We start from the raw sequence: 25,948 nt of genomic DNA on the forward strand, positions 1-25,948 counted from the left end.
GATATCCACGACTGCCTCTTTAATCTGGCCCCGTTCAGGTGCGCCCACTCGGTATGCGGGGATTTTAATGGGTCGGGCGGCACCGGTGTCAATTTGGTGCTTAACAAGGTCTGTCCGACCCACGTCCGAGTCGTGTTCGCTGAACACGTCGGCGTACCCCCGCAGTAACCCGCGCAGCTGATCGGCCTCCCTCTTAGGTAAAACTGCCCAAGGTACGTGTAACGCGTCAAGCAGAGGGACGGCCTCGGCTCAGGGAATCGGGCCGACTCGCCAGGCTAGGTCCTGGTTGTCCTCGGGACGACCGGGGTCCTCAGCCCAAAGTGCAAACACCGAGTCGTTAGAGTGGCGCACGTGCAGGGGGTGTATGGTGGCTACCGGGGTGCATCGTCGTAGCATTGCCGGTGTACTATGTGGGTTAAACACCCGCATAAACAGTCGGCCCCTGTCTGCGTTGACCAGCATGGCGGATCCCACAACCCAGGACCGTGCCGCCAACTCCGGGTGAGGAGTTAGCTTTACCTCGCCCGATGGTCGGTGTGTGGGGTCGGTGGAGGGTGTTGTCACTGGCACCAGCATCTCGGCGAGTGGCCCGATGGTGACGGCCGACACCAAGGTAGTGGCCACGGGTGTGAAGTGAGCGCGATTCGGCTATTGTCCCAGGAACAGAATCTGCTCCCCGCTGCCTTCCATGGTGGCGCATCGCTGGCGGGGCTGCACGTTGAGCCCCAGCTTTTCCAGGAGGTCTGTACTTGCGATACACTCATGGCACAACACAATCGAGACATAGAATTCCTGGGTGCACATCTGCTGTCCGAGATGGACTTCGAGGGTGACCCTTCCCAGCAGCCCCATTCCGGCTCCACTTGCAGTGTGCAGCACGCGATCCGGGGCCTGCAGGTGGTCCACGTCAACCCCGAGTATGCTGCAGTGTGTGGCGCTCACGAGTGAGGCCACTGCCCCCGTGTCCAACAGAATCCGGGTACGCTGCCCGTTTACCTGTCCTTCCACCAGCGACGTTGCTCCCGTGATTCCCACCACTAACTCCCATAGCCAGTCGCCAGGAGTCACCGCGTCTTAGGTGCTGTTGTTAGTATCTGTGTGGAGGTCACTCGCTCACCATTATTATTATTATTATCGTCATGTATTGGGACCGCGTCGATTGCACCCCTAGTTGGTCCACTCTCTAGGGGGCGTTGGAGTTTTAACCCTGGCGCATGTCTTGCGCGGGCGATCTGAGGACAATCTCTCATGAGATGCCCTCAAAGGTCGCACAGCTAGCGACTCGTCTCACGGACGATCCAGTGGCAGGCACGATGACTCCCCCGATCCTTGACCCCAGAAGAACACGACTGACTTGCCCCTACCTTTCCTGCCCTTTTTATTGTCCCTACATCAAAGATAATGTGCTGCTAATCCGCTGGCCTCTCGTCCAATCAGGAGCCTCGGATTTCCCGCCCCTCTCTAATCGGACCGGTGCTCTCTCCGACGTCGCCCTCCACTCCCCAAACAAGCGCACACATTGTGCAAGGAGAGGGCCCCTGCCTTCCTGCCGCTTGCTACTCCGCCCCACTCCCTACCTGCCTGCTGACCCGTGTGTGTTGTGGGTGTTTCCTATCCGTGGTGGCTCGGCAGCCCCGTCATGACCATGTAATTACAACCCAAGTCACGGCGCCGCGGTACACGTTAGCCTCGGGGGAGGTCGCCCAATTCCCTGGTCGCAGGAAACCGTGAAGTTTGGTCCCATGAGAGGGCTTCTGGGTGAAAACCTGTCGGCTAGGTGACCTCCCCTCGGGGCTCTATGTGTGTGTGTGTGTTCATGTGGGGGGTGGTGAGGGAAGAGCAGCGTCGTCCCCGTCGCTCGGAGGTGGCGGCGTCGCGGCCACGGAGTCGGCAGGATTGCTTTGCCGCTGCGGCATCACAGTGGCAGGCACGGCTCCGACGGAGCGGCTTTGCTGCTGTGGCACCACACAATCATTGAAGGCTTGGTCCAACAAGGACTGAATCCAGATGTACCAACTTTGGTAAGGCACTGCCTTACCAACACATACTTCACCCGGAATGGTACATTCTACAAACAAAATGAGGGTACCCCAATGGGTTCTCCCTTATCGCCAGTGGTAGCGAATGTTTTCATGGACAAAATTGCTACAGATGCCATCCAGACATCCACCCTACGTCCTTCCTTGTGGAAGAGATACGTAGATGACACGTTCGTCATCTGGCCACATGGCCTGCCAGCACTGAACCAATTTCTCAACCACATCAATTTCATACACCCGTCTATCAAATTCACCATGGAAGTGGAAAAGGATGGCAAGCTACCATTCCTGGATGTTTTGATCGAGAAGAGACCTGATGGCTCGTCTATAGGAAAGCCACCCACACGGATGATGCCTATCTAAAGCCTGACTCCCACCACCATCCAGCCCAGAAGAATTCCCTCATTGTATCTCCGACCAGCATCACCTAGCCAGTGAACTGGAGCACGTACACCAAGCCCTCAGGATGAACAGATACTCGGATCATACAATCTGTAAAGCTGTCTCCGCAGCCATGTGGAGACAACCTTCTGAGGATCCAACCAAAACCATCACTTTACCATACATAGCAGGTGTTACCAAAAAGATTTCCAAAATCTTAAAAAACACAAGATCCAGATTCATTTCAACACAGTACACAAAATCCGTGATATAATCCCACCTGTAAAGGATGAGATTCTTGATATGCAATACCCTGGTGTCTACAAACTGAGTTGTGGCTGCTGCAGCAGTTACATTTGGGAAACGAAGCGACATGTCTCGGACCGCGTTTGTGAACACAAGGCAGATCTGAAACACGGGTAGGACCAATACCTCGGCTGTTGCTGATCATTGTTTTAACGCTGTGGGCTTACACGTAATTGACTTTTCCAAGGCTGAGGTACTCTGTAAACCTCCCGGCTACCTTCAGAGATTTGTTCATGAAGCCATCCAGATGTATAAACACAGACAACACAACTTCAATCGAGATGGGTGCAAACTGAGCAATCATTGGAAGGACGTTATTAACCAGGTAAAGTCTTAACTGTCTCTGATGTTTCCATCCTACCTGCGTATGTCAGCTGTTATTTCCAACTCTCAGTGTCTCTCTCTCTCTATGCCTCTCAGATCTCTCACATGTCATTTGCATTGCACTCTCATGCTCACATGTCCTTTGGAGTGTACTCTCATGCTCACATGCCCTACAGTCCATCTCTCACAATCGCAGGACGTTGTTAACCAGGTAAAGTCATAACTCGCTGTGATGCTTTCATCCTTCCTGCCGTTTGGCTGTAATCTTCGACTCTGAGTTGCATTGCCCTGTTTGATGCCTTTGCATTAACGGGCTGGGGTCTCACTAACATGGCCACTTCTGCTCCATTAGCCTCGATGTATCGTTGGTTCTTACTGTGTTATGGGCTGTGTGTCTCACTGGCATGGCCACTGTTGCATTGACGCTCTTGCCTCGTGGAGGCCACTCTTCGATCCTACATTAACATGCTAATCTCTCACATCAAAATAGCCACTTCCATGCCCTCGTTGAGGAGGCCGCTCTCCGATCGTACATTTACATGCTAATTTATAACATTAACATCACTAGCCCCGCCCACTTCTTTATGACCCTTGGGCTACACCCATTTAAAAACTTTTAAAACAGTCTGCCTCAGCAGCAGACCATGCTTTCTCACCTGATGACGGACGCTTGTGTTGCGCCCGAAACGTCGTGATTTGTTTTATTTTATATCTACGTGACTTTACCAAAAGAACCAAAGAGTATGGATTCCTGCGGTCACGAAAGTTTCAAATCAATACCTCACCATATCCCTGAGCCCTAACCTCTAACCGATAAGCTCTAACGCTAACCCTAAACTTTAAACCGAAACCTTAACCTTGACACTAACTCATAACCCTAAGGGCAGTGTTGAGTCTATTGGCAGTTTTTAGTCATGAGCGGGTGGTTCAGTGAATGAGGGGCTGTTTGAGTGGAAGAGTGAATGGGTGGGTGAGGGGGTGAGTGGGTGAGTGATATCTGTTCTCCAGGTGATTATCAAGATGCATCAGGTGACACTTTGTGGCTTTTTCCTATTTGCCAATTCCTGTGTGGTGATTCTATTGACTCTCCTCACAGAGAGACTAATAGACTCATCACATAGAGACCCATAGACTGACCACACAGATTATCCACAGAGACCCATGGATTCATCACACAGATACCAAGAGTCTCACCACAAGGTACCCATAGACTCACACAGAGACCCATAGACTCGTGACAAATAGACCCATAGACTCATGACAAATAGACCCATATACTCACCACACAGAGACCCATCTACTGACCACATACAGTGAGGGAAAAAAGTATTTGATCCCCTGCGGATTTTGTACGTTTGCCCACTGACTAAGAAATGATCAGTCTATAATTTTAATGGTAGGTTTATTTGAACAGTGAGAGACAGAATAACAACAACAATTCCAGAAAAACGCATGTCAAAAATTTTGTATATTGATTTGCCTTTTAATGAGGGAAATAAGTATTTCACCCCTCTGCAAAACATGACTAAGTACGTGGTGGCAAAACCCTTGTTGGAAATCACAGAGGTCAGACGTTTCTTGTAGTTGGCCACCAGGTTTGCACACATCTCAGGAGGGATTTTGCCCCACTCCCCTTTGCAGATCTTCTCCAAGTTATTCAGGTTTCGAGGCTGACGTTTGGCAACTCGAACCTTCAGCTCCCTCCACAGATTTTCTATGGGATTAAGGTCTGGAGACTGGCTAGGCCACTCCAGGACCTTAATGTGCATCTTCTTGAGCCACTCCTTTGTTGCCTTGGCCGTGTGTTTTGGGTCATTGTCATGCTGGAATACCCATCCACGACCCATTTTCAATGCTCTGGCTGAGGAAAGGAGGTTCTCACTCAATATTTGACGGTACATGGCCCCGTCCATCGTCCCTTTGATACGGTGAAGTTGTCCTGTCCTCTTAGCAGAAAAACACCCCCAAAGCATAATGTTTCCACCTCCATGCTTGACGGTGGGGATGGTGTTCTTGGGGTGATAGGCAGCATTCCTCCTCCTCCTCCAAACACGGCGAGTTGAGTTGATGCCAAAGAGCTCCATTTTGGTCTCATCTGACCACAACACTTTCACCCAGTTGTCCTCTGAATCATTCAGATGTTCATTGGCAAACTTCAGACGGGCATGTATATGTGCTTTCTTGAGCAGGGGGACCTTGCGGGCGCTGCCGGATTTCAGTCCTTCACGGCGTAGTGTGTTACCAATTGTTTTCTTGGTGACTATGGTCCCAGCTGCCTTGAGATCATTGACAAGATCCTCCCGTGTAGTTCTGGGCTGATTCCTCACTGTTCTCATGATCATTGCAACTCCACGAGGTGAGATCTTGCATGGAGCCCCAGGCCGAGGGAGATTGACAGTTCTTTTGTGTTTCTTCCATTTGCGAATAATCGCACCAACTGTTGTCACCTTCTCACCAAGCTGCTTGGCAATGGTCTTGTAGCCCATTCCAGCCTTGTGTAGGTCTACAATCTTGTCCCTGATATCCTTGGAGAGCTCTTTGTTCTTGGCCATGGTGGAGAGTTTGGAATCTGATTGATTGATTGCTTCTGTGGACCGGTGTCTTTTATACAGGTAACAAGCTGAGATTAGGAGCACTCCCTTTAAGAGTGTGCTCCTAATCTCGGCTCATTACCTGTATAAAAAACACCTGGGAGCCATACGTCTTTCTGATTGAGAGGGGGTAAAATACTTATTTCCCTCATTAAAATGCAAATCAATTTATAACATTTTTTGACATGCGTTTTTCTGGGTTTTGTTGTTGTTATTCTGTCTCTCACTGTTCAAATAAACCTAACATTAAAATTATAGACTGATCATTTCTTTGTCAGTGGACAAACGTACAAAATCAGCAGGGGATCAAATACTTTTTTTCCCTCACTGTAGATTCTCCAAAGAGTTCCATGGATTCTTCACACAGAGACCAATAGTCTCACCACACAGAGACCCATAAACTCACACAGAGACCCATAGACGCATTAAAATATACTCATATACTCACATAAACACCTATACTACTCAGTACTTGTGCTGACACGCCTGCTAGAGGCTACCAGGGTGGGAATACACTGCGTGTTTGGCTCTCGGGTTCATTCGGGTTATCTGCTCAGACGTCCAAGAGCTGAGCTCTGTCAATCAATAACGGACGTTCATTAATTTCAGAGCTTTTTTGACCTCGGAGTCATCTTGATCTACTGAGCTGTTTGTCCACGCAAATAAACAGAGGGGTGGGGGAGACAATGATGGTCCGTCCATCACCACCATCATCATCGCCAGACGTTTGGGCCCATAGTGACTGACACAGAGTGAACTGTGAGAACCTGAGTTTGAGTCCTGCGTCTTGTTCTCTCTCTCCGTGTTTCAGTGTCTCGCTCTCTCTGCCCCTCTTTCTCGGTGGGTCGCAATGGCCGTGTCGGGTTCATAATGGCCGTGTCACTGTATGTCTCTTCTACGTGTGGTTTCATAATGGTAGTGCTGGGTCCATGGTGCAGTACTTAGTCGATGGTCAATGTTGAGTCGTTGGGCAGTTCTGAGTTTATGGGCAGTGTTGAGTCATAGGTGAGTAGGTGAGTCAGAAAGTGAGTCAGTAAGTGAATTGGCGAGTGTTGGGGTAAGTTAGTGGGCAGGTGAATGAGTATGTAAGTGAGTGGGTGATTGGGCGAGTGAGAGGGTGGGCGAGTGGGTGGGTGAGTCGGTGGGTGAGTTGGTGGGTGAGTTGGTGGGTGAGTGGGTGAGTGATCTCTGTGTGCCCAGGTGATTATCAAGATGCATCATGTGACACTTTATAGCCTGCTCCTATTGGTAAATTCCTAGTCCCCTGTATTGTTGTGGTGAGTTCATAAACTCACCACAAAGAGACCCATAGACTCAACACACAGAGACCCATAGACTCAACAAAAGAGAGACCCATTGAGTCATCACCACTCAGAGACCCATAGACTCAAAACAGCGAGACCCATAGACTCACGCACAGACTCACCACGCAGAGACCCATAGACTCACTAAGACACCCACACGACTCAGTCCTCAACACTTGCACAAACATCTTGCCAGAGGCTACCTGGGTGAGCAATACGCTGAGTGTTTGGCTCTCGGGTTTATTTGGTTTATCTGCTCAGACAACCAAGAGCCGAGCTCCGTCAATCATTAATTCATCGGAGATGTTTGTTGACCTCGAGGTCATCTTGCTCTCTTTTTATCGACACCAATCAGAGAGAGAGAGACGGGGTGGGGGTGGGGGAGACAGAGATGGTCGGGGCTATAAAGATAGATCGTCGCATTCTCCATCCATCATCATCACCAGACGTCTGGATCCACAGTGACTGCCACACAGTGAACTGTGAGAGCCTGGATTCGAGTCCTACATCTGGGTCTCTCTCTCCGTGTTTCAGTGTCTCGCTCTCTCTCGCCCTCTCTCTCGGTGGGTTCATAATGGTCGTGTAGGGTTCGTAATGGCCGTGTCACTGTATCTATAGTTCTATCTAACTATCTGTGATCTCATTATGGCAGTGCTGAGTCTATGGGGCAGTGCTGGAGTCGATGGTGCAGTGTTGAGTCTATAGACAGTGTTGAGTCCATGGGCATTGATGAGTCTATGGGCAGTGTTGATTCATGGGTGAGTAGGTCGGTGGGTGAGTGGGTGGGTATAGGGGTGAGTAGGTGAGTGGGTGATTTAGTGAGTTGGTGGGTGGGTGAAACCGTGTGTGGGTGGCTGAGTGGGTGGATAAGTGGGTGGGTAGGTGATTGGACGAGTGAGTTGGTAGGTGGGTGAGTGGGTCGGTGAATGGGTAAGTAGATGGGTGGTTGAGTGGGTGGGTCGGTTAGTGGATGTGTGTGTGTGTGTAAGTGGGTGAGTGGCTAGCTGGGTGGGTGGCTGGATGAGTGAGGGGATGAGTGCGTTGGCAAGTGAGCATGTGAGTTTCATAGAGTGCTTGCATTGGTGGCTGAGTGAGTGAGTTGGTGGGTGGATGAGTGGGTGGGTCAGTGGGTGGATAAGTGGGTGGGTCGGTGATTGGATGAGTGAGTTGGTGGGTGGGTGAGTGGATAAGTAGATCGGTGGGTGAGTGGTTCGGTAAGTGGGTGGGTGAGTGGGTGAGTGAGTGGGTGGGTAAGTGTGTGATTGAGAGGGTGGGTCAGTGGGTGAGTCGGTGGGTAAGAGGGTGGGTGAGTGGGTTGGTGAATCGATAAGTGGGTGGGTGAGTAAGTGGGTGGTTGGTTAGGGGGAGTGGGTGGGTGGGTGAGTGAGTGTGTGGGTGCTCGCTAACAGCACTTGCTCCGACAGTCTGTTAAGGCTATACGGGGGATCTTTGCGTGGGTGGCTCGATGAGTGGGTGAGTGAATGATTTGGTGAGTGCGTGGGCGAGTGAGTGGGTGGTTGAGTGGATGGGGGAGTGGTGAGTTGGTGGGAGGGTGGTTGAGAGAGTGAATGGGTGGGTGGGTGAGTGAGTGGGTACATGGCTGGAGGAGTGGATGAGTGAGTGAATGGGTGGGTGAGTGCGTGGGCGAGTGAGTGGGTGAGTTGGTGGGTGAGTTGGTGGGTGAGTGCGTGGGTGAGTGGGTAGGTAAGCGGGTGGGTCTGAAGAGGGTGGATCAGTGGGGGTAGTGAATCGTTGGGTAAGAGGGTGGATGGGTGAGTAAGTGGGTCGGTAAGTTGGTAGGTGAGTAGGTGGTTGGGATGGGGAGTGGTTGAGTAGGTGGGTGAGTGGGAGAGCTGGTGGGCCAGTGAGTGGGTGAGTGGGTGGGTAAGTGAGTGGTGAGTTGGTGGGAGAGTGGTTGAGCGAGTGAGTGGGTTGGTGGGTGTGTGAGTGGGTGGGTGAGTGAGTGAGTGGGTGAGTAGGTGCGTGAGTAAGGGGGTGGTTAAGTGAGTGTGTGGTTGGGTCAGTGGGTGGTTGAGTAGGTGGGTAAGTAGGGTGGGTAAGTGGGTGAGTGGGTGGTTGGGTAGGGGGTGGTGGGTGAGTGAGTGGGTGGCTCGATGAGCGGGTTAGTGAATGCTTTGGTGAGTGCGTGGGCGAGTGAGTGGGTGGATGAGCGGGTGGGGGAGTAGTGAATTGGTGGGAGGATGGTTGAGAAAGTGAGTGGGTGGGTGGGTGAGTGAGTTGGTGCGTGGTTGGATGAGTGGATGGGTGAGTGAATGGGTGAGTGAATGAGTGGGTGAGTGCGTGAGCGAGTGAGTGGGCGAGTGGGTGGGTGAGTGGGTGGATGAATGAGCGGGTATGTAGTGAGTTGGGGGGGGGGGTGTGGCGAATGAGTGGGTGGGTGGGTGAGTGGTTGCGTGAGTTAGTGTGTCAGTGAGTGGGCGAGTGAGTGGGTGAATAGGTCGGTGGGTGAGTGAGTGGGTGGTTGGATGAGTGTGTGGGTGAGTTGGTGGGAAAGCGGGTGAGTTGGTGAGAGGGTGGGTCAGTGGGTGAGTGAGTCGTTGGGTAGAGGGTGGATGGGTGAGTGGGTGGGTGGGTGGGTGAGTGGGGGAGATGGTGGGCCAGTGAGTGGGTGAGTGGGTGGGTCAGTGAGTGGGTGAGTGGTAAGTTGGTGGGAGGGTGGTTGAGCGAGTGAGTGGGTGGGTTGGTGAGTGCGTAGGTGGGTGTGTGAGCGGGTGAGCGAGTGAGTGAGGGAGTAGTTGCGTGAGTGAGTTTGTGGTTGGGTGAGTGGTTGTTTGAGCAGGTAGGTAAGTGGGTCGGTAAGTGGGTGAGTGGGTGGTTGGGTAGGGGGAGTGGGTTGGTGGGTGAGTTGGTGAGTGGGTGGGTGAGTGGGTTGGTGAGTTAGTGGGTGATTGAGTAGGTGAGTGAGTCGGTAAGTGAGTGGGTGGATGAGTAAGTGGGTGGTTGGCGTGGTCAGTTAGGGAGTGCGTGGGTTATTGGGTGAGTGGATGCATTGGTGAGTGAGTGCGTGAGTTGGTGTGTGAGTAGGTGAGTGAGTGCGTGGGTGATTGAGTGGTTGAAGGGGTTAGTGAGTGAATTAGTGATTGGGTCAATGGGTGAGATAATTAGTGTGTGAGTGCATGGGTGATTGGTTTGGAGAGATGGTTGGTGAGTTAGTGGGTGACTGGTTGGGTAATTGAGTGGGTAAGTGGTTGAGTTGTTGGCAGTGCCGGATTATCCTAGTAGCAAAGTAGCATATGCTACGGGCCCCGCACTTTCAAGGGCCCCGCGCTAAATACTTTCAAGTTATCAATTCCGGTTGAGTGATTCTGCACTTGCTCTATTACTATAATACTATACTGCCTTCAACCTTTATGAACGACTGGATGTTTAGGGTTAGGGATTTGTCGTATTATCTGGCTTTATAGCAAATGACAAAGTACAATTACTTTACTATGCAAGTAAAAAAATTGTGTTTAAATATTCACGTGTTTTTTTGATTTCGGTACCCTTTATAACATATGCTCCAGGCAACACACTAGCTTAATCCGGCACTGGTTGTGGGGTGGGTGGTTGGGCGAGTGAGTGGGTGGGTAAGTGAGTTTGTGATTGGGTGGGCAAGTAAGTGAGTGAGTGAGTGGATGAGAGGGTGGTTGAGTTGGTTGTTGAATAAGTGAGTGAGCTCTGTGTCCCCAGGTGAATATAAAGATGCATCACGTTACACTTTGTGGCCTCCTCCTGTTGGTCACTTCCTGGCCCTGCGTCTTTGCTACGATTGGTGAGTTCATAGACTCAGCACAAACAGCACCTTAGACTCACCACAAAGATACCCATCGGCTCAAAACACAAGGACCATCGACTCAAAACAAAGTTAACTATTGACTCACCACACAGAGTCCCATTGACACACCGCACAGACACACCACACAGAGTCTCATAGACTTATGACACAGATACCCATAGACCGGCCACATAGAAACTCAGAGATTCAAAACACAGAGATTCATGGAACCACACAGAGACCTATAGACTGAGCACAGAGATAACCATAGACTCACACAAATACTCAGACTCACCATTTAGAGACCCATAGAATCACCAAACAGAGACCCATAGACTCATCACAGAAAGATCCCTAGACTTACCACACAGCGATCCAAAGACTCACAACGTAGAGATCCATAGATTCACCACACACAGACCCATAGACTTACCACAGAGAGACCCATAGATTCACTAAACAGATACCCATAGACTCACTAAACAAAGTCCCATAGAATCACAACACAGAGACCCATACACTTACTACACAGTGATCCATATAATCGCTAAACTGAGACCCATAGACTCAGTAAACAGAGATCCAGAGACTCACCACATAGAGACTCTGAAACTCACCAATATAACGCCATTGACTCACCACACATACTCACCACACAGACATTTAGCCTCACAACACAGACTCACCAAACAGAGACCCACAGACTTACTTCAAAGGGACTCATAGACTCACAACACAAAGACCCATCCACTCAAAACAAAGCAAACCAATGACTCACCGCACAGACACCCATAGACTCACCACATAGATACCTATGGACTCACCCACATACACGTATCTCACCGAACCCCATAGACTAACCACACAGAGACCCATTGACTCACTACACAGAGACCTATATACTTACCACACACACACCCATACACTCACCACACATATTCCCATAGACTCACACATATAAACTTACCACACAGAGGGCCATCGACTCACCACACAGTTACCCAAGGACTCACTGCACAGAGACGTATAGACTTATCATACAGAGATCCATAGACTCACCACACAGATACCCATAGACTCACACAGAGACCGACAGATCCAGCACACAGAGACCCATAGACTCACCACACAGACACAGATAGATCAACCACATACACTCAGAGAATCACAACACAGAGACCGATAGACTCAGCACACAGAGATATATCGGCTCACTACACGGAGACCCATAGACTCTCCACACCAATACCCATAGACTTACCACATAGAGACCCTTATACTCATCACAAAGACCCGCAGACTCACCACGCAGAGAACCATAGACATACAAAGAGGCCCATTGACTCACCACACATAGATCCATAGAATCACCACAAAGATACCCATAGACACACCACTTAGAGACCCACAGACATACCCAGAGACCCAGAGACTTACCACACAGAGACCCATAGACTCACCACACAGGCATCCATATAATCACCACAAGAAACACAGAGACTCACACAGAGATCCACAGATTAAGCACGAAGAGACTCATAGACTCACATACATGAACTAACCACACAGAGATATATAGACTCACCATACAGAAACCTCTTTACTCACCACACAGAGACGCATAGACCCACCACACAGAGGCTCATTAAATAACCAGCAAAGACTCATAGATTCACACATAGGCGAATAGACTCAGCACACAGAGACTCATAGACTCACACAGAGACCCATAGACTCACCAGACAGAAACCCATAAAGCCATCACGCAAAAACCCATAGACTCGTCTCAAAGAAACCCATAGACTCAACACACAAAACCATTGGCTCACCACACAGATACCCATATTCTCACCACACAAAGACCCGACGACTTTCCATATAGAGATTCATAGACTCACAAGTGTAAACTTACCACACAGAGACCCATAGAATAACCAGAAGAGACCCATAGACTCACAAAGAGACCAATAGACTCACCACACAGAGACCCATAGACTACCACGCATAAACTCACCCTACAGAGACCCATAGCCTCATCACACAATGACCAATAGACCCACACATAGACCCATAGACTCACCAAACAAATACCCATGAACTCACATAGAGACCAGATACTCACCCTCAGCTGCCCATAGACTCACTGCGCAGAGACCCATAGACTCATCACACAAAGAACCCTGGACTCACCACACAGAGCCCCATAGACTCACATCACAGAGACCCATAGACTCACCACACAAAGAACCCTGGACTCACCACACAGAGCCCCATAGACTCACATCGCAGAGACCTATGGTCTCACAACACAGACACCCGTAGACTTTCCACACCAAGACTCGTAGACTTACCACATATAAACCCTTAGACTCTTCACAAAGACCCACAGACTAACCACACAGAGACCCATAGATACTACGATGAGACCCATTGACTCACTACACATAGATATATTGAATCACCACACAGAGACCCACAGACTCAGCCATTAGAGGCTCATAGACCTACGCAGAAACCCATTGACTCACCTCTTATAGACCCATAAACACACCACGCAGAGACCCATATAGACTCACCACACAGCTACCCATAGACTCCCGACAAAGAGATGCATAGACTCACCACACACAGACCCATAGACTCCTCACACAATTATTCATAGACCCACACAGAGATTCACAGACCCACCATACTTGGACCCATAGACTCACATACAAAGGCTCACTAATCACAAAGACCCACAGACTCCTTACACAGGGACTCATAAACCTACAAAGAGACCCATTGACTCACCACATAAATCCATAGAATCACCACACAGAGACCCATCGACTCACCACGGAGAAACCCATAAACCCAAGCAGAGACCCATAGTTCCTTCGCCTCCCATTCTCACAGTGAATAAGGTGGTGTACAAGTTCAGCACGGAATATGAAGCGATTTGGAACGACAGGGGAAGTGGTGCTGCAGTGGACGTGTCGATTTGGAGACCATCCAGCCTGGAGTCCGGTAAGACTACAAACATCCCTCGATGACAACAACAAGCACAATGCGAACCAACGCGCCTTGATAATAATAGTAATGTACCCTTCGTACTCGCATTCATTTTGTGTTTTTGAACATCTTAACACCTCCGAAAGGGTAAAACCTCTTCTTATTTTTCATACTTTGATACTGGCAAAAAGGTCCCATGATGAACATGCCTTGGTAATAATAATAATGTCTGTGGGACTCCGTGGGTCTCTCGCTATCCCAGGCTTCTATCCGCTGGGAGACGTCGCGGTCACTCTGCACGAGCAACCGAAGTCCGCGAGTATTCTAGTGAGGGACTCTGGGAACTCGCTAGTACGAGCTCCCATCAGCGTCACGTGAGTCTGTGTGAGTCTGTTTGTGTCTGTGTGTGTATGTCTTTGGGTTGGCAAAACAACACCCTACCCCCATGGTGGCGCCAGATGCTAACGCTGTGGTGAGCAATGCCATTGGGGTAAGGTCAATTTAAATCGACTCGTCCCCTCCTGTCGCTCGTAGCCATCACAGTGGCAAACATAGGCTCTGGATGGGTGCGAGGGGCTGGTAATCCCTCCCCTTTCAATTTAATTACCATAATTGTTTTTACATAAAATATCGAACTGAGCATGTTCCGGAGGCCCTGGGGGGACAGGCGCCTATGACATCACCCCCTGGCCAAATCCCATTTGGCAGAACTAGGCGACTGAATCTGTACCCTCGGGGTTCCTTCAGAAATGGAAAAAAGCTACCGCAAGTGGCCACATGGAATGTTCGAAAGCACACTGCAGATGAGAGTCTGCCACTCCCTCTCGGGAACTAGACTGGTACCCCCTGGATATCTGCGGTATTCAGGAGGATCGTTGGATTGACTCTGGCAGGAGACTGCCAAATAACAGAGAGTTGCTCTTTCTCTTGACAAAATAATTAATGGGGCATAGCGGTGAAGTGTAGGAAGCTGTAAGCCCCAGACTACTGTGGGCTCACCTCCCGATCATCCGGAGGCGAGAAATGTTGGTGGTGGTTGCTTATGCCTCCAACGAAGATGAACATCAGTGGAGGGATGCAGGCAAGGCTGATAAATGAGATCCTTTTTTTGACCTGTCACAGGTGCTAGCTAAAGTGACCCCTGGGGATAGTCATCTTGTTGGGTGACTTTAATGCCTGAGTGGGTGATGATACTGGCACCTGGGCTGAAGTGAGTGGAAGCCATGAGTGAGATCAGCTCAATAATAATGGTAGTAGGCTGCTAGACATCAGAGAATAAAGAGGCTTACCACGAGCTTTACTCGACGGTTCGGAGAGCCATGTGGCATTGCAAGGATGAGTGGTGGTCGTGGGTTTCTGAGGAGATGGAGTCGCGATCACAATCACGATTTTATTCCTTAAAAAACGATTTGCAGCGCCTCACAAATCACCAATATGATAAATATATGCGGCCGGGAGTCAGAGGCATTCCCTGTTCATCTTGGGGTGCAACAGGTATACTCTTTGGTTCTATTCGTTAAAGTCACGTAGGTAAAAAATAAAACAACAAAAATCACGACGTTTCAGCCACAACACAAGTAGCCTTCTTCAGGTGAAGGAACAGAACTGTCGGGACGACAGAGCTTCAATGAACGCTGCTAAGATTCGTAGCGTCTTTTAAGCTGGGTGAGAGAAGTGAGGCACCTTGACAAAGGAGTTTACATATCAAACAGGAGAATTTAGCATTTAAATAGCTGAGGGATTAGCTTGTGACTGGTCACAGAAATAGCTATGTTAAAGTCAAAGTTTATACATCCACAGAGGCACCTAGTACATGGACGCCAAAGGGGCTGCACTACCCAACTATCATAAAGTAAACCGATGTGAAAAACTAAGTCTAAATTACATCAATATAATAAATGTACTCAATATATTCTTCAAAAAGCTGAGCTATTAACAGCAACTGGGTATACACTTCGATGGTGTGAAAAGGGAATTTTAAGAGCTGTGAAAGTTTGGGGTACCACTACTTGAAAAAATATACTGTACCATTGAAAATTAGTTTAATGTTTGGTTCGATTTAGAACATCTTTCCAATGGTTGCTTAATTTGAAACCATCTTCTCGGTTGAAATTGTGTCTGTGTTTGTAAATCTGAATTGCCTCGTGAACAAATCTCTGATAAAAACCCATGGGTTTGCAAAGAACCTTGGTATCGTGTGTATGTTGTGCTGTGTATATGTTGTGCAACAGGTATGTTCTTTAGCTCCTCCATTATTTATCAGAGGATTATCCATCTGGTATAGATACAATGGGAGGTTGCTCGATGCCCAGGTGTGGTTGAGGGATGGCTCTCTATTGGTCAACCATGTTACGTATGCTGACGATCTAGTGATTGCTGCTCACTCATAGAAGATTGCTGCTCACTCAGAGAAGGAGTTTGAAGCACTGCTGCTTGACCTAAAGCATGCTACGAACAGTTGTAGACATATTATCAGCCCCTTCAAAACTAAGCACCTGCTTGGGTAATTTGTGCAACCAAACACTCTACCTGCCAAACTCCCCTTTGGCGAGACAGTTGTGAAGAGAGTGGAGAGGTTCCCATACCTGACCAGTGGGATTTTTACCGGCTCTGGTTTGACAGCAAAGTTCTCACTCTGAATCAGTCGAGCTGCATTAACTTTTTATCGGCTGTGTAAGGCTGTGTGGAAGTTATTTAATTGATCGAGGTTGATCGATTGACTGACGATTGATCGATCGATTGACTGACCATCTAGCCATCGTCTATGCCGTTGGCTATCCTCCTCCTCCTTACCTCCCATGTTACCCTGCAGCGAGGTGTGGAACGACAGGGGCAGTGGAGCTGACCGTGATGTCACAGTGTACCGGCTCAACCCGTTGAACGGTTTCACGTGCCTGGGCCACGTGGCCGTGGCGAGCTACAGCCAGACACCCAGCCTCAACGCATACAGGTGAGGGGTGCAGCTCGTCAATCTGTCTATACGTGTGTGTGTTGTCTGTGTATTATGTGTGTGTTGCGTGTATATTGTGTGTGGTGCATGTGTGTATGTTGTGTGTGTTATGTGTTTGTTGTCTGTGCGTTGTATGTGTGGCTGTGTGTATGTTGTGTCTTGACTTAAAGCTTTCGTGACTGCAGGAATTCATATTCTTTGGGTCTTTCGGTAAAGTCACGTAGATAGGTTAAAAGAAAATAACAAAAAAACTACAACATTTCGATCACAACACATGCGTTCGTCATCAGGAAGATGGGTTAGCTTCTAAAGGCAAACTGTTTATAAAGGTTTGAAATGGGCGTAACCCAAATGTCAGCAGCCAATGGTATTGTAAGTGGTGGGCAGCGACCGCGACGGTGGTGGGTTTTCCACCAATCAAAGGGCTGCCAAGTAAAAATTAGCATGTTAATGTAAGATCGTTGAGTGGTCTCCACGGTCAGTGCCCAGAGGTGGCTATTTTAATGTGAGAGATGAGCATGTTAATGTGAGATTGCAGAGCAGCAACCTCGAGCTCGGCAATGAAGGTGGCTGTGTTAGTATGAGAAATTTAACCTGTTGAAGTAAAATCATAGAGCCCAAAATAACAACTAACATCAGAAGGTGGTAGGATGGGAACATATGTAAAGCTCTCACCCTAACCATTGGGAAAGAACCATCTAAGGACCCAATCAAAACCATCACCTTGCCATACATAGCAGGGGTCACCAAAAATATCTCCAAAATCATGAGCAAACACAAGATCCAGGTTAGATTTAACACACTATGTGAAATTCATGATCTGATCCCATCTGTGAAGAATGTGATCCCTAACATGCAATACCCCGGCGTCTACAAACTAAGCTGTGTCTGCAGCAGTAGTTACATTGGGGAAACTAAGCGACATGTCTTGGACCGTGTTCGTGAACATAAGGCAGGTCTGAAACACGGAAGTCCAATACCTCGGCCGTGGCTGTTTTAATGCAGTGGGCTCACACGAAATTGATTTCTCTAAGACGAAGGTACTTTGCAAACCCACTGGCTATCAACAAAGTTTGGTTCATGAAGCTATCCATATATAAAGACACAGACACAATTTCAATCTAGAAGATGGGTATAAACTGAGCAACTATTGAAAGGACGATTTCAACCTGTTTAAATCATAACTGGCTGTGATGTTACCATCCTACCACCTTCCGATGTAAGTTGTTATTTTCGGCTCTCTGATTTTACACTTCTGCCATCGTCTGGAATGCTCTTCCTTCCGATATTAGGAATCCACTGGACCTATGCACTACTGGGCATCTGCGAATATTGGAAATTTGTGACCATCAGACATCTGTGAAAAGGAGCTTTATAGATCATCATATTGCTCCAGTAAAATTAATATTTTATTTCAATAATTCAGATTTTACATTTTAATTGAAACTCATTTATCTAGAACAATTTTTAGGTTTAGTTTGTTGTCCTTTCCGCACTTCTGATTAGGACAGTTGGATACGTATGGTGTGAAAGAAGTTGAATGCACGCGCATACATACATCAGCAGGGTCTGGGAACAAAGCCACAACCTCTTGCCGACCAGACAAGGGAGATAACTTAACCTGGCTGCCGTGGCATTCCCTCCCCTTCCCCTTTCCCCAAGGTGCGTCAATTCGAGCCACGTGACCCAGGGACGCCTCAGCTTCGTCTGGAACGACAGAGGCTCGGGAGCGACGCGCGACGTCAGCTTCTGGAGTGTGGAGAACGATCCGATGTTGACTGGTGAGGCCTTGGGCGGAGAGAGTCACTGGCTTCCTCCCATTAGTTAACTCCCCTGTCTGGGATGCCGGAGGGCGTGTGTTCAATCCACGACCTTGATGCTTGCCATGCCACAGTGACGAGGAGATGTCAATTCCCTTGTCTGGGATGCCGGAGGGCGTGGGTTCAATCCACGACCTTGATGCTTGCCATGCCACAGTGATGAGGAGATGGCAATTCCCTTGTCTGGGATGCCAGAGCGCGTGGGTTCAATCCCTGACCCTGATGATGCTTGTTCCTCCGGGTTTTCTCCCTGCACATGTAAAATCAGCATCAGGCATTTAGAGTGTTTGGCTGATTCTGTAAATTCCACGTGATTAGCCACTTCACAGAGCCGCTATAATTCGCGATGGCCAGATAACGAGGCCTTACCTGGTAAAATAAAAAAATAGTTGAATCGTTTAGTAATTATATTCTTGGTTCTTTCAGTAAAGTCATGTAGAAGGGAAACAATAAAATAATAAAAATATAAAACAATAAAATCCTCACGACGTTTCGACTGCAGCACAAGCAATCATCATCAGGTGTGAAAACCACAGCAAGAAAATTTGGAAAAAGTGGCGAGTTTTTTTTAACGTTAGCACCACGGAGAGCGATTTGGCAGTTTCTCAGATGGACGAGTCTATCTATGTTCGGAAAAGAGGAGGGGGGAGACGAAAATAATGGACGCGGTCTGAAAGCCACCGTAAGCGTGAACAATTAATTAAGACCCGAAATGGTTTATCAAATCCTTTCAATGATTGCTAAGCCAGAATCCATCTTCTTGGTTGAAATTGTCTCTGTGTTTGTATATGTGGATAGCCTCATGAACGAATCTCTCATGGTAGCCAGATGGCTACCATGAGAATAACTGCCAAATCACTCTCTGTGGTGCTAACGTTAAAAAAACCCGCCACTTTTTTCAAATTTTCTTGCTGTGGTTTTCACACCTGATGATAATTGCTTGTGTTGCAGTCGAAACGTCGTGCGAATTTTGTTTTTTTTTATATTTGTATTATTTTATTGTTTCCCTTCTACGTGACTTTACCGAAAGAACCAAGAATATGAATCCCTGCAGTCACGAAAGCTTTAAATCATTGTTTAGTAATAAATTGATAAAATAAAATAACACAATAATATTCTCACGACGTTTCGGCCACAACACAAGCGGCCTTCATCAGGTGAAGGGACGAGACTGTCTGGTAGGACAGCGTTGTCCTACCAGACAGTCTTGTCCCTTCACCTGATGAAGGCCGCTTGTGTTGTGGCCGAAACGTCGTGAGAATATTATTGTGTTATTTTATTTTATCAATTTATTACTAAACAATGATTTAAAGCTTTCGTGACTGCAGGGATTCATATTCTTGGTTCTTTCGGTAAAGTCACGTAGAAGGGAAACAATAAAATAATACAAATATAAAAAAACAAAATTCGCACGACGTTTCGACTGCAACACAAGCAATTATCATCAGGTGTGAAAACCACAGCAAGAAAATTTGAAAAAAGTGGCGGGTTTTTTTAACGTCGTGAGAATATTATTGTGTTATTTTATTTTATCAATTTATTATTTTATTCTCATTCTACGTGACTTTACCGAAAAAACCAAAGAAGATGAATCATTGCAGTCACGAAAGCTTTAAATTGAAATTCATCGTTTAGTAATTGTCAAAAAACTGATTTCACTTTTTGTTGTTCGTACAACCACCGCTCCCTGTTTCCTCGGTGCTCGGCTTCATGGCGGCAGGCATCACCGCGGGGACGTTCATCTCCCATGCGAGCCACAGTGACCTGGGCACGGTGCCCGCCGTGCTGGACGCGAACAAAGCCATTCTCTCCGCGTTCCTGCCAACCTCGTCAGAGGTGGCGCTCGTCCTGTACAACACGGACAGAGTGACGGAGATGTGGAATGATAAAGGTACGGGGTGTATACATAGATAGATAGACACACACAGATGGACACCCATTGACACACACACACAGAAACACAGAGTTAGACACGCAAAAATAGACACACAGATAGACACCTACAGACACACAGAGACAGACACACAGGGATAGACACATAGAGATAGACACGCATGGATAGACACCCACAGACACACACAGAGAGATAGACTCACACAGATAGACACTCACACAAATAGACAACAACAACCGCCATTCGCCACTAAGTGGCGGTGACGTCACCACGACGCTTGTGCCAGGCCATGTGCACCTTGAGGCCATAGACACACAGACACACAAGGATACACACATAGCTAGACACAGATAGGCATACACAGAGATTTCGACACCCAAAGACACACACAAACACGCAGGGATAGGCACACAGAGATAGACACCCATAGACACACACAGAGACAATCATGGTTAGACACATAGAGATAGACACACACACAGATAGACACCATAAGATGCAAACACACAGATAGACACCTATAGACATATACAAACACACAGGGATAGACACGCATGGATAGACACACAGGAATAGATCCTGTACAACACTGGGAGTGTGACAGACATCTGGAACAATAGGGGTACAGGGTGTACACACAGATAGACACATGCAGATAGACACCCATAGACACACATAGAGATATGCAGGGATAGACACATAGAGATAAACACACACAGAGATAGACACCCATAGACACACACACAGAGACACATAGAGATATACACATAGAGATAGACACAGGGGGAAATCCTGTACAAAAGTGAGCGCGTGATGGAGATGTGAAATGATATGGCTATGGTAGGGGCACACCCCCCGCCTCCCGAAAGACACACAGATAGACAGAGTGAGATAGACAGACAGATAAACACACAGAGAGACAGAGATATAGACACACAGAGATATGCCCATAGCCACACAGAAAGAAACACAGATACCATACACATACAGATACATTCATAGACACACATATAGACACACATAGACCCACAGACTCACAACACAGAAACTCGCACGCTGACAATTCTCATCGGGTTCATGACTGTCATCGCAGGCAGCGGAGGGAAGTATGACGTTTCAATCTGGAGGGCGCAAGGCTGCTGCTCTCTGGGCGACATTGCCATGCCCAACTACGGCCAGCCTAAGGGTATCCTCTTGAGAGAGACCATCCCTGGAACGTTGAGAAAGCCGCTGTCCTTCGAGCGCATCTGGACTGACCGGGGCTCAGGTGCGGACCGGGACGTCTCCATCTGGAAGCCGATCTGCCCACCATCGTACCACGCTCTCGGCTTCGTCGCCGAAGGGAGCCATGGCCGCGTCCCCTCAGTGGAAACAGTGCGCTGCGTGAACACTTCACACGTCTTGCGGGGTGACTGGCAGTGGGTCTACGACGACACCAAGACAGGATCGTCACAGGACGTCACGATATGGAAAGCCGTTGGCAGCGGTCAGACGGCCAACACCTTCAAGGCCGTGACGCGGCATGGCGCAATGGACACGCCGTCATTCATCCTTAACCCGCGGTTCGTGTCGGTGCAGACTGGAGCTCCCGTGGCCAAGGTACGGCTTGTGAACTTCATCTACGACTTCGAATCGCAGGTGGTTAGCAATGTCGACCCACTGGAGCTCACGACACGCACCATCGCCGAGAATTGTCGTGCTCCCCCGGGCAGTCCTCCGCTCAACGTGAAGCGGAAGATCGACGTGACGGTCACGATGACTTCATCTTGGAGTGTGTCAACATCGCTGGCGGTTGGCGTGGAGGTGACTTTTGAGGCGGGCATCCCGCTGATCGCTAAGAACCAGGTGAAGGTGTCCACAACCTTGACGAGGCAATGGGAGAAGACCATCACCGAATCCAAGTCGGTGACTGATTCGCTGGAGGCAACAATCGACGTCCAAGCCGGGAAATCAGTGTCGTACGTGGTGACCGGCCGGCGCTACATTGGAAGTATCCCCTGGAAGGCCACAATGATGACGACGTTCGAGGACGGGAGTTCAAACATCGACCAAGTGGGAGGCATTTTCGAGGGCATGCAGGTGTCTGAGATCCGCGTCTCAGCTGACGCACCACTGCCTTGTGGTTAAACTTCCCGTGATGCTTAGCTTCAGGCCTTGTCCCTTGTAGGGCGAGACCTCAGCTAATGTGCTAGGGGAGCAGCAGCAGTAGAAAAGTGTCCATTGGTTAGGCGAAAATTATTTCTGCCTCTAACTATATTATAATAAAAAATAACTGTATGTAGGTGTGTTAAACTCACTTGGCACAATACGGAGCTAACCGTGTTAATAGGAGGTGCAATGAAATGACAACAAACTTAACACAAAAAGCAGTTCTAAAGAAATGAGCTTGTTCTGTCTCTCTCTCTGTGTCTGTTTTGCAACCGGCACATACAGGAAAAAGACAAAAACTGTTTGGCCCAGGTGGGTAGCAGTGGAGATTTTCTGCGTTGGGTTTTTCACGACGTGTTTGTTTGTTTGTGAGTTCTTTTGAATGCCATTCATCTCTCTTAGCTTCCTCGCGGGGAGAGGTTGCACTCGCATTGTTTAAGGTTAAACGCACGGCTCTAGAAGAGCCTTGTTGTCCTTCTGCACCTCCGATTAGCACGGTCGGCTACGTACGGTGCAAAAAATGTTCAACATATACAGACGGTGTGACAGCATAGGCAGCAAGGGTGTTGCGGTCAACTGGGGGTATTATTATATATCCGGTCATCCTTGCAGTAGCAGCTTTTGGCTAGCCATCGAACAAAAAGATGGTCACCACATAGCACGCTTTCAGATGTGCTTATGTGGCCTTCTAGAACGCTCTCCTTCTGATATTCCGAACCCACTAGAGCTCTGTGCTTTGAAAATGCATTTCTTTAGAACTGATTTTTGCGTTTCGTTTTTTGTCCTTCCTCCGCACCTACGATTAGTTGGCTATGTATGGTGTGAAAGAAGCTCAATATAGATACATACATGATGCCATGCTGGTGAGGCAGAGGGGAGAGATTCATTAGGCTCCGTGTACTCTATCACTGCACTGCTCAGAATCCACACAGCTAAAGAAAGTAGACTGTCGTCGACCACTCAAAAACCACGTTATCATGGTGCACGCATTTCCGCATTGTAAAGGTGCATGCGTTATAATGGCAGGCACGTTCTGCATTATAACAATGGTGTGTAAAATATTCCCGAATGGAAGAGCTGCATTGTAGCAAAAACACGTGATAGTGTGATACCACTGCGCATGAATCGACGATTCGCAGTATACTGGCGCTGGGCGGTTGATTGGCCACTGGGCAGTTCATTACGTGACATTGCACCAGGAGTAGTTTGATTATAAAAAAAGTAATTGTTTGGTAAATTTTCGTATACATAACGGGAATTCGAATTTGCAATCGTATTTTCAATCCGCAGCTGCCAGAAGATTTTTCATAGGAGGTTGTTTGATGTGTTAGTGGTGAGGTGGAAGAGTGGTTTCTAAAAAAAACCCACCAAGGTTGCCCACGAGGTAGCCTCTCTTCCACACTGTGGAAGAGAGGCTGCCATTACTCTTTCGGGAGCTGGACCAATACCGCTTGGACCTCTGTGGAATACAGGAGGTTTAGTGGACTGGTTTTGGTGTATATAGGGAGGCTGCCATTCCTGTATCAGAAGCTGTCCCGGTACTTCTTGAACCTCTGGGGCATACGGGATGTCCAGTGGACTGGTTCTGGCTCCAGTCACCATGAGGGGTAAATTGTTCTCTACTCAGTACAGGAAACTGTCCGGTCAGTGCATGGCACCTGAGTCTATTCAATGACCTTCTCCTGTCAGCAATCACTTCACATGACTGCCTCGTAGTGCACCTAGCCTGGCACAAGCGCCGTGGTGACGATACCACCGTTTATTGGTGAGTAGCGGCAGTTGTTGTTAGAGGAAGGCGCAAAGCCCAGGGTTGATTAGAACGATCACTCACCGCCAATCTCAGCTACATCCGGGAATTGATCTTGTGTCGCTGGGTTCATAGTACAATTCGCTAACAAATGGACCACCGCTCCAACGTCCACACTCCATACAACATACATCCTCTTTTGAGACTTTTGAAGTTGTGCACCCCAAAGTGTGCATTTCAGTGATTGTCACTTTTGATTCAATAAATGAGAATGAATGGAATCCAAACAAATCACGGCTGAAGTGGTGTTTCAATTACGTTCACGAGGTTCGAGCATGGCTGGCTACGTGTGATGCGAGATAATTTCAGCAAACATATGTAGTGGGTCCAAGACGAGGAGAGACGGTTCACTGGAGGCAACACGTTCATTCAACTAGGAGAACATAACACAGAGGGGTAACAGCCCCTTACACCCGATACCTGGGGAGGTACAGCCTCCAGGCTATCATGCCTCTATCACTGGGACCACTCTATATATCAACCCTCCGGCTAGGGGGACCTAGGGGAGGCTATCTGACCCGACCCAGCCAAGGTCCTCAGGTCCCGGCCACTGGCCCACTCGGTCCCGGCCCTTAAAAGGACGTCGGGTCCGGGGGTTCCCAGGGTCCTATTCTAAGCTGGCTCTTCGGGTCTTCAGCTTGACGACGACTGCCAAACCCGTTCAAGGGCCCGGCTTTTAGACTCACTCCAAGGTCTCTCCGCCCGTAGCCACGCCTCCTTTCTGGAACATTCTATAGGGCCCTGGAATTTTCCCCCAGGGCCCCATCTTGGGGTCTGGGAACCCTCGTGGCCCAACGGCCCGGTTCATCCGTCTAGCCTGCATACCACCCCCTGCTGACACATGTCCGCTACTACAGGTAAGTTCCTTCATACAGCCTGTCAATGGCCGCTACATCATACCCACTCTAATAGCATCCAGCTGTCTCGGCTGTAAAGATAACAATGAAAACCGTTAACAAACTATAACGAGTACGTGTGCCTCAATGAAAAAGAACGAGAACAGTAAAATCAAACGGTCCCACATACATACCCCAACCCACCTGTACAAATATACACTACTAGCGGGAAGGACCAGGTATGTCCTGGGTGAAAAATGTACTTTAAAACTTCTCATAAAAACCTTACATATACCGGTACGTACACAGATACTAAGGTATTGTGAAAGCCCAGGGGGGCGTTTGTTCATTTCTCCACCAACAAAATTATCGAAAATAGTCGAGCCCCCTCCCCTCAAAAATATATATTCACCCACGTGTAGGTATATAAACCTGCATACCCTACCTATAATAAGTAAGTAGTATCTATTGACTCTGTAGTTGTATCTACTGACTGTACAGTAGTATCTACTGAGCCAGTAGGGTCTACTGATTGTATAGAAGTATTTACTGACTGTAGCAGTATTTATTGACCATTGTGGTATATACTGACTGTTTTAGTATCTACTAACTCTATATAGCAGTATCTACTATCACTACAGTGCATGCCAACTGTGTTTACCTACTAAGTTTACAGCAGTGCATACGGACTGTGGTGGTACCTGCTATGATTACAGCAGTGCATACTGACAGTGGTGGTACCTGCTATGACTACATCAGTGCATACTGACTGTGGT

The 25,948-nt window shown here is 48.3% G+C and overlaps 1 protein-coding gene across 2 annotated transcripts; it reads left to right on the forward strand.

Annotated features, from left to right (window-relative positions):
- Window positions 1–7,353: 7,353 nt before the first annotated feature.
- On the forward strand, window positions 7,354–24,567 carry LOC116957357 (uncharacterized). Of its 2 annotated transcripts, none has more exons than XM_032979465.2 (8): window positions 7,354–7,508; window positions 10,639–10,720; window positions 13,622–13,732; window positions 13,980–14,091; window positions 16,530–16,667; window positions 18,330–18,448; window positions 20,208–20,378; window positions 21,475–24,567. In XM_032979465.2, exons 2-8 carry the CDS (start codon window positions 10,651–10,653, stop codon window positions 22,506–22,508), a joined length of 1,755 nt encoding a protein of 584 aa, XP_032835356.1. In that variant the 5' UTR covers window positions 7,354–7,508; window positions 10,639–10,650; the 3' UTR covers window positions 22,509–24,567. The 2 variants fall into 2 exon arrangements, with proteins under 2 accessions (XP_032835356.1, XP_032835357.1); XM_032979466.2 differs by having other exon boundaries at window positions 7,356–7,427.
- Window positions 24,568–25,948: the final 1,381 nt, after the last annotated feature.

Source organism: Petromyzon marinus, chromosome 73 (genome assembly GCF_048934315.1).
Source record: "Petromyzon marinus isolate PM22_M1 ecotype Great Lakes invasive population chromosome 73, UKy_Petmar_22M1.pri1.0, whole genome shotgun sequence".
Taxonomy (NCBI): domain Eukaryota; kingdom Metazoa; phylum Chordata; class Hyperoartia; order Petromyzontiformes; family Petromyzontidae; genus Petromyzon; species Petromyzon marinus.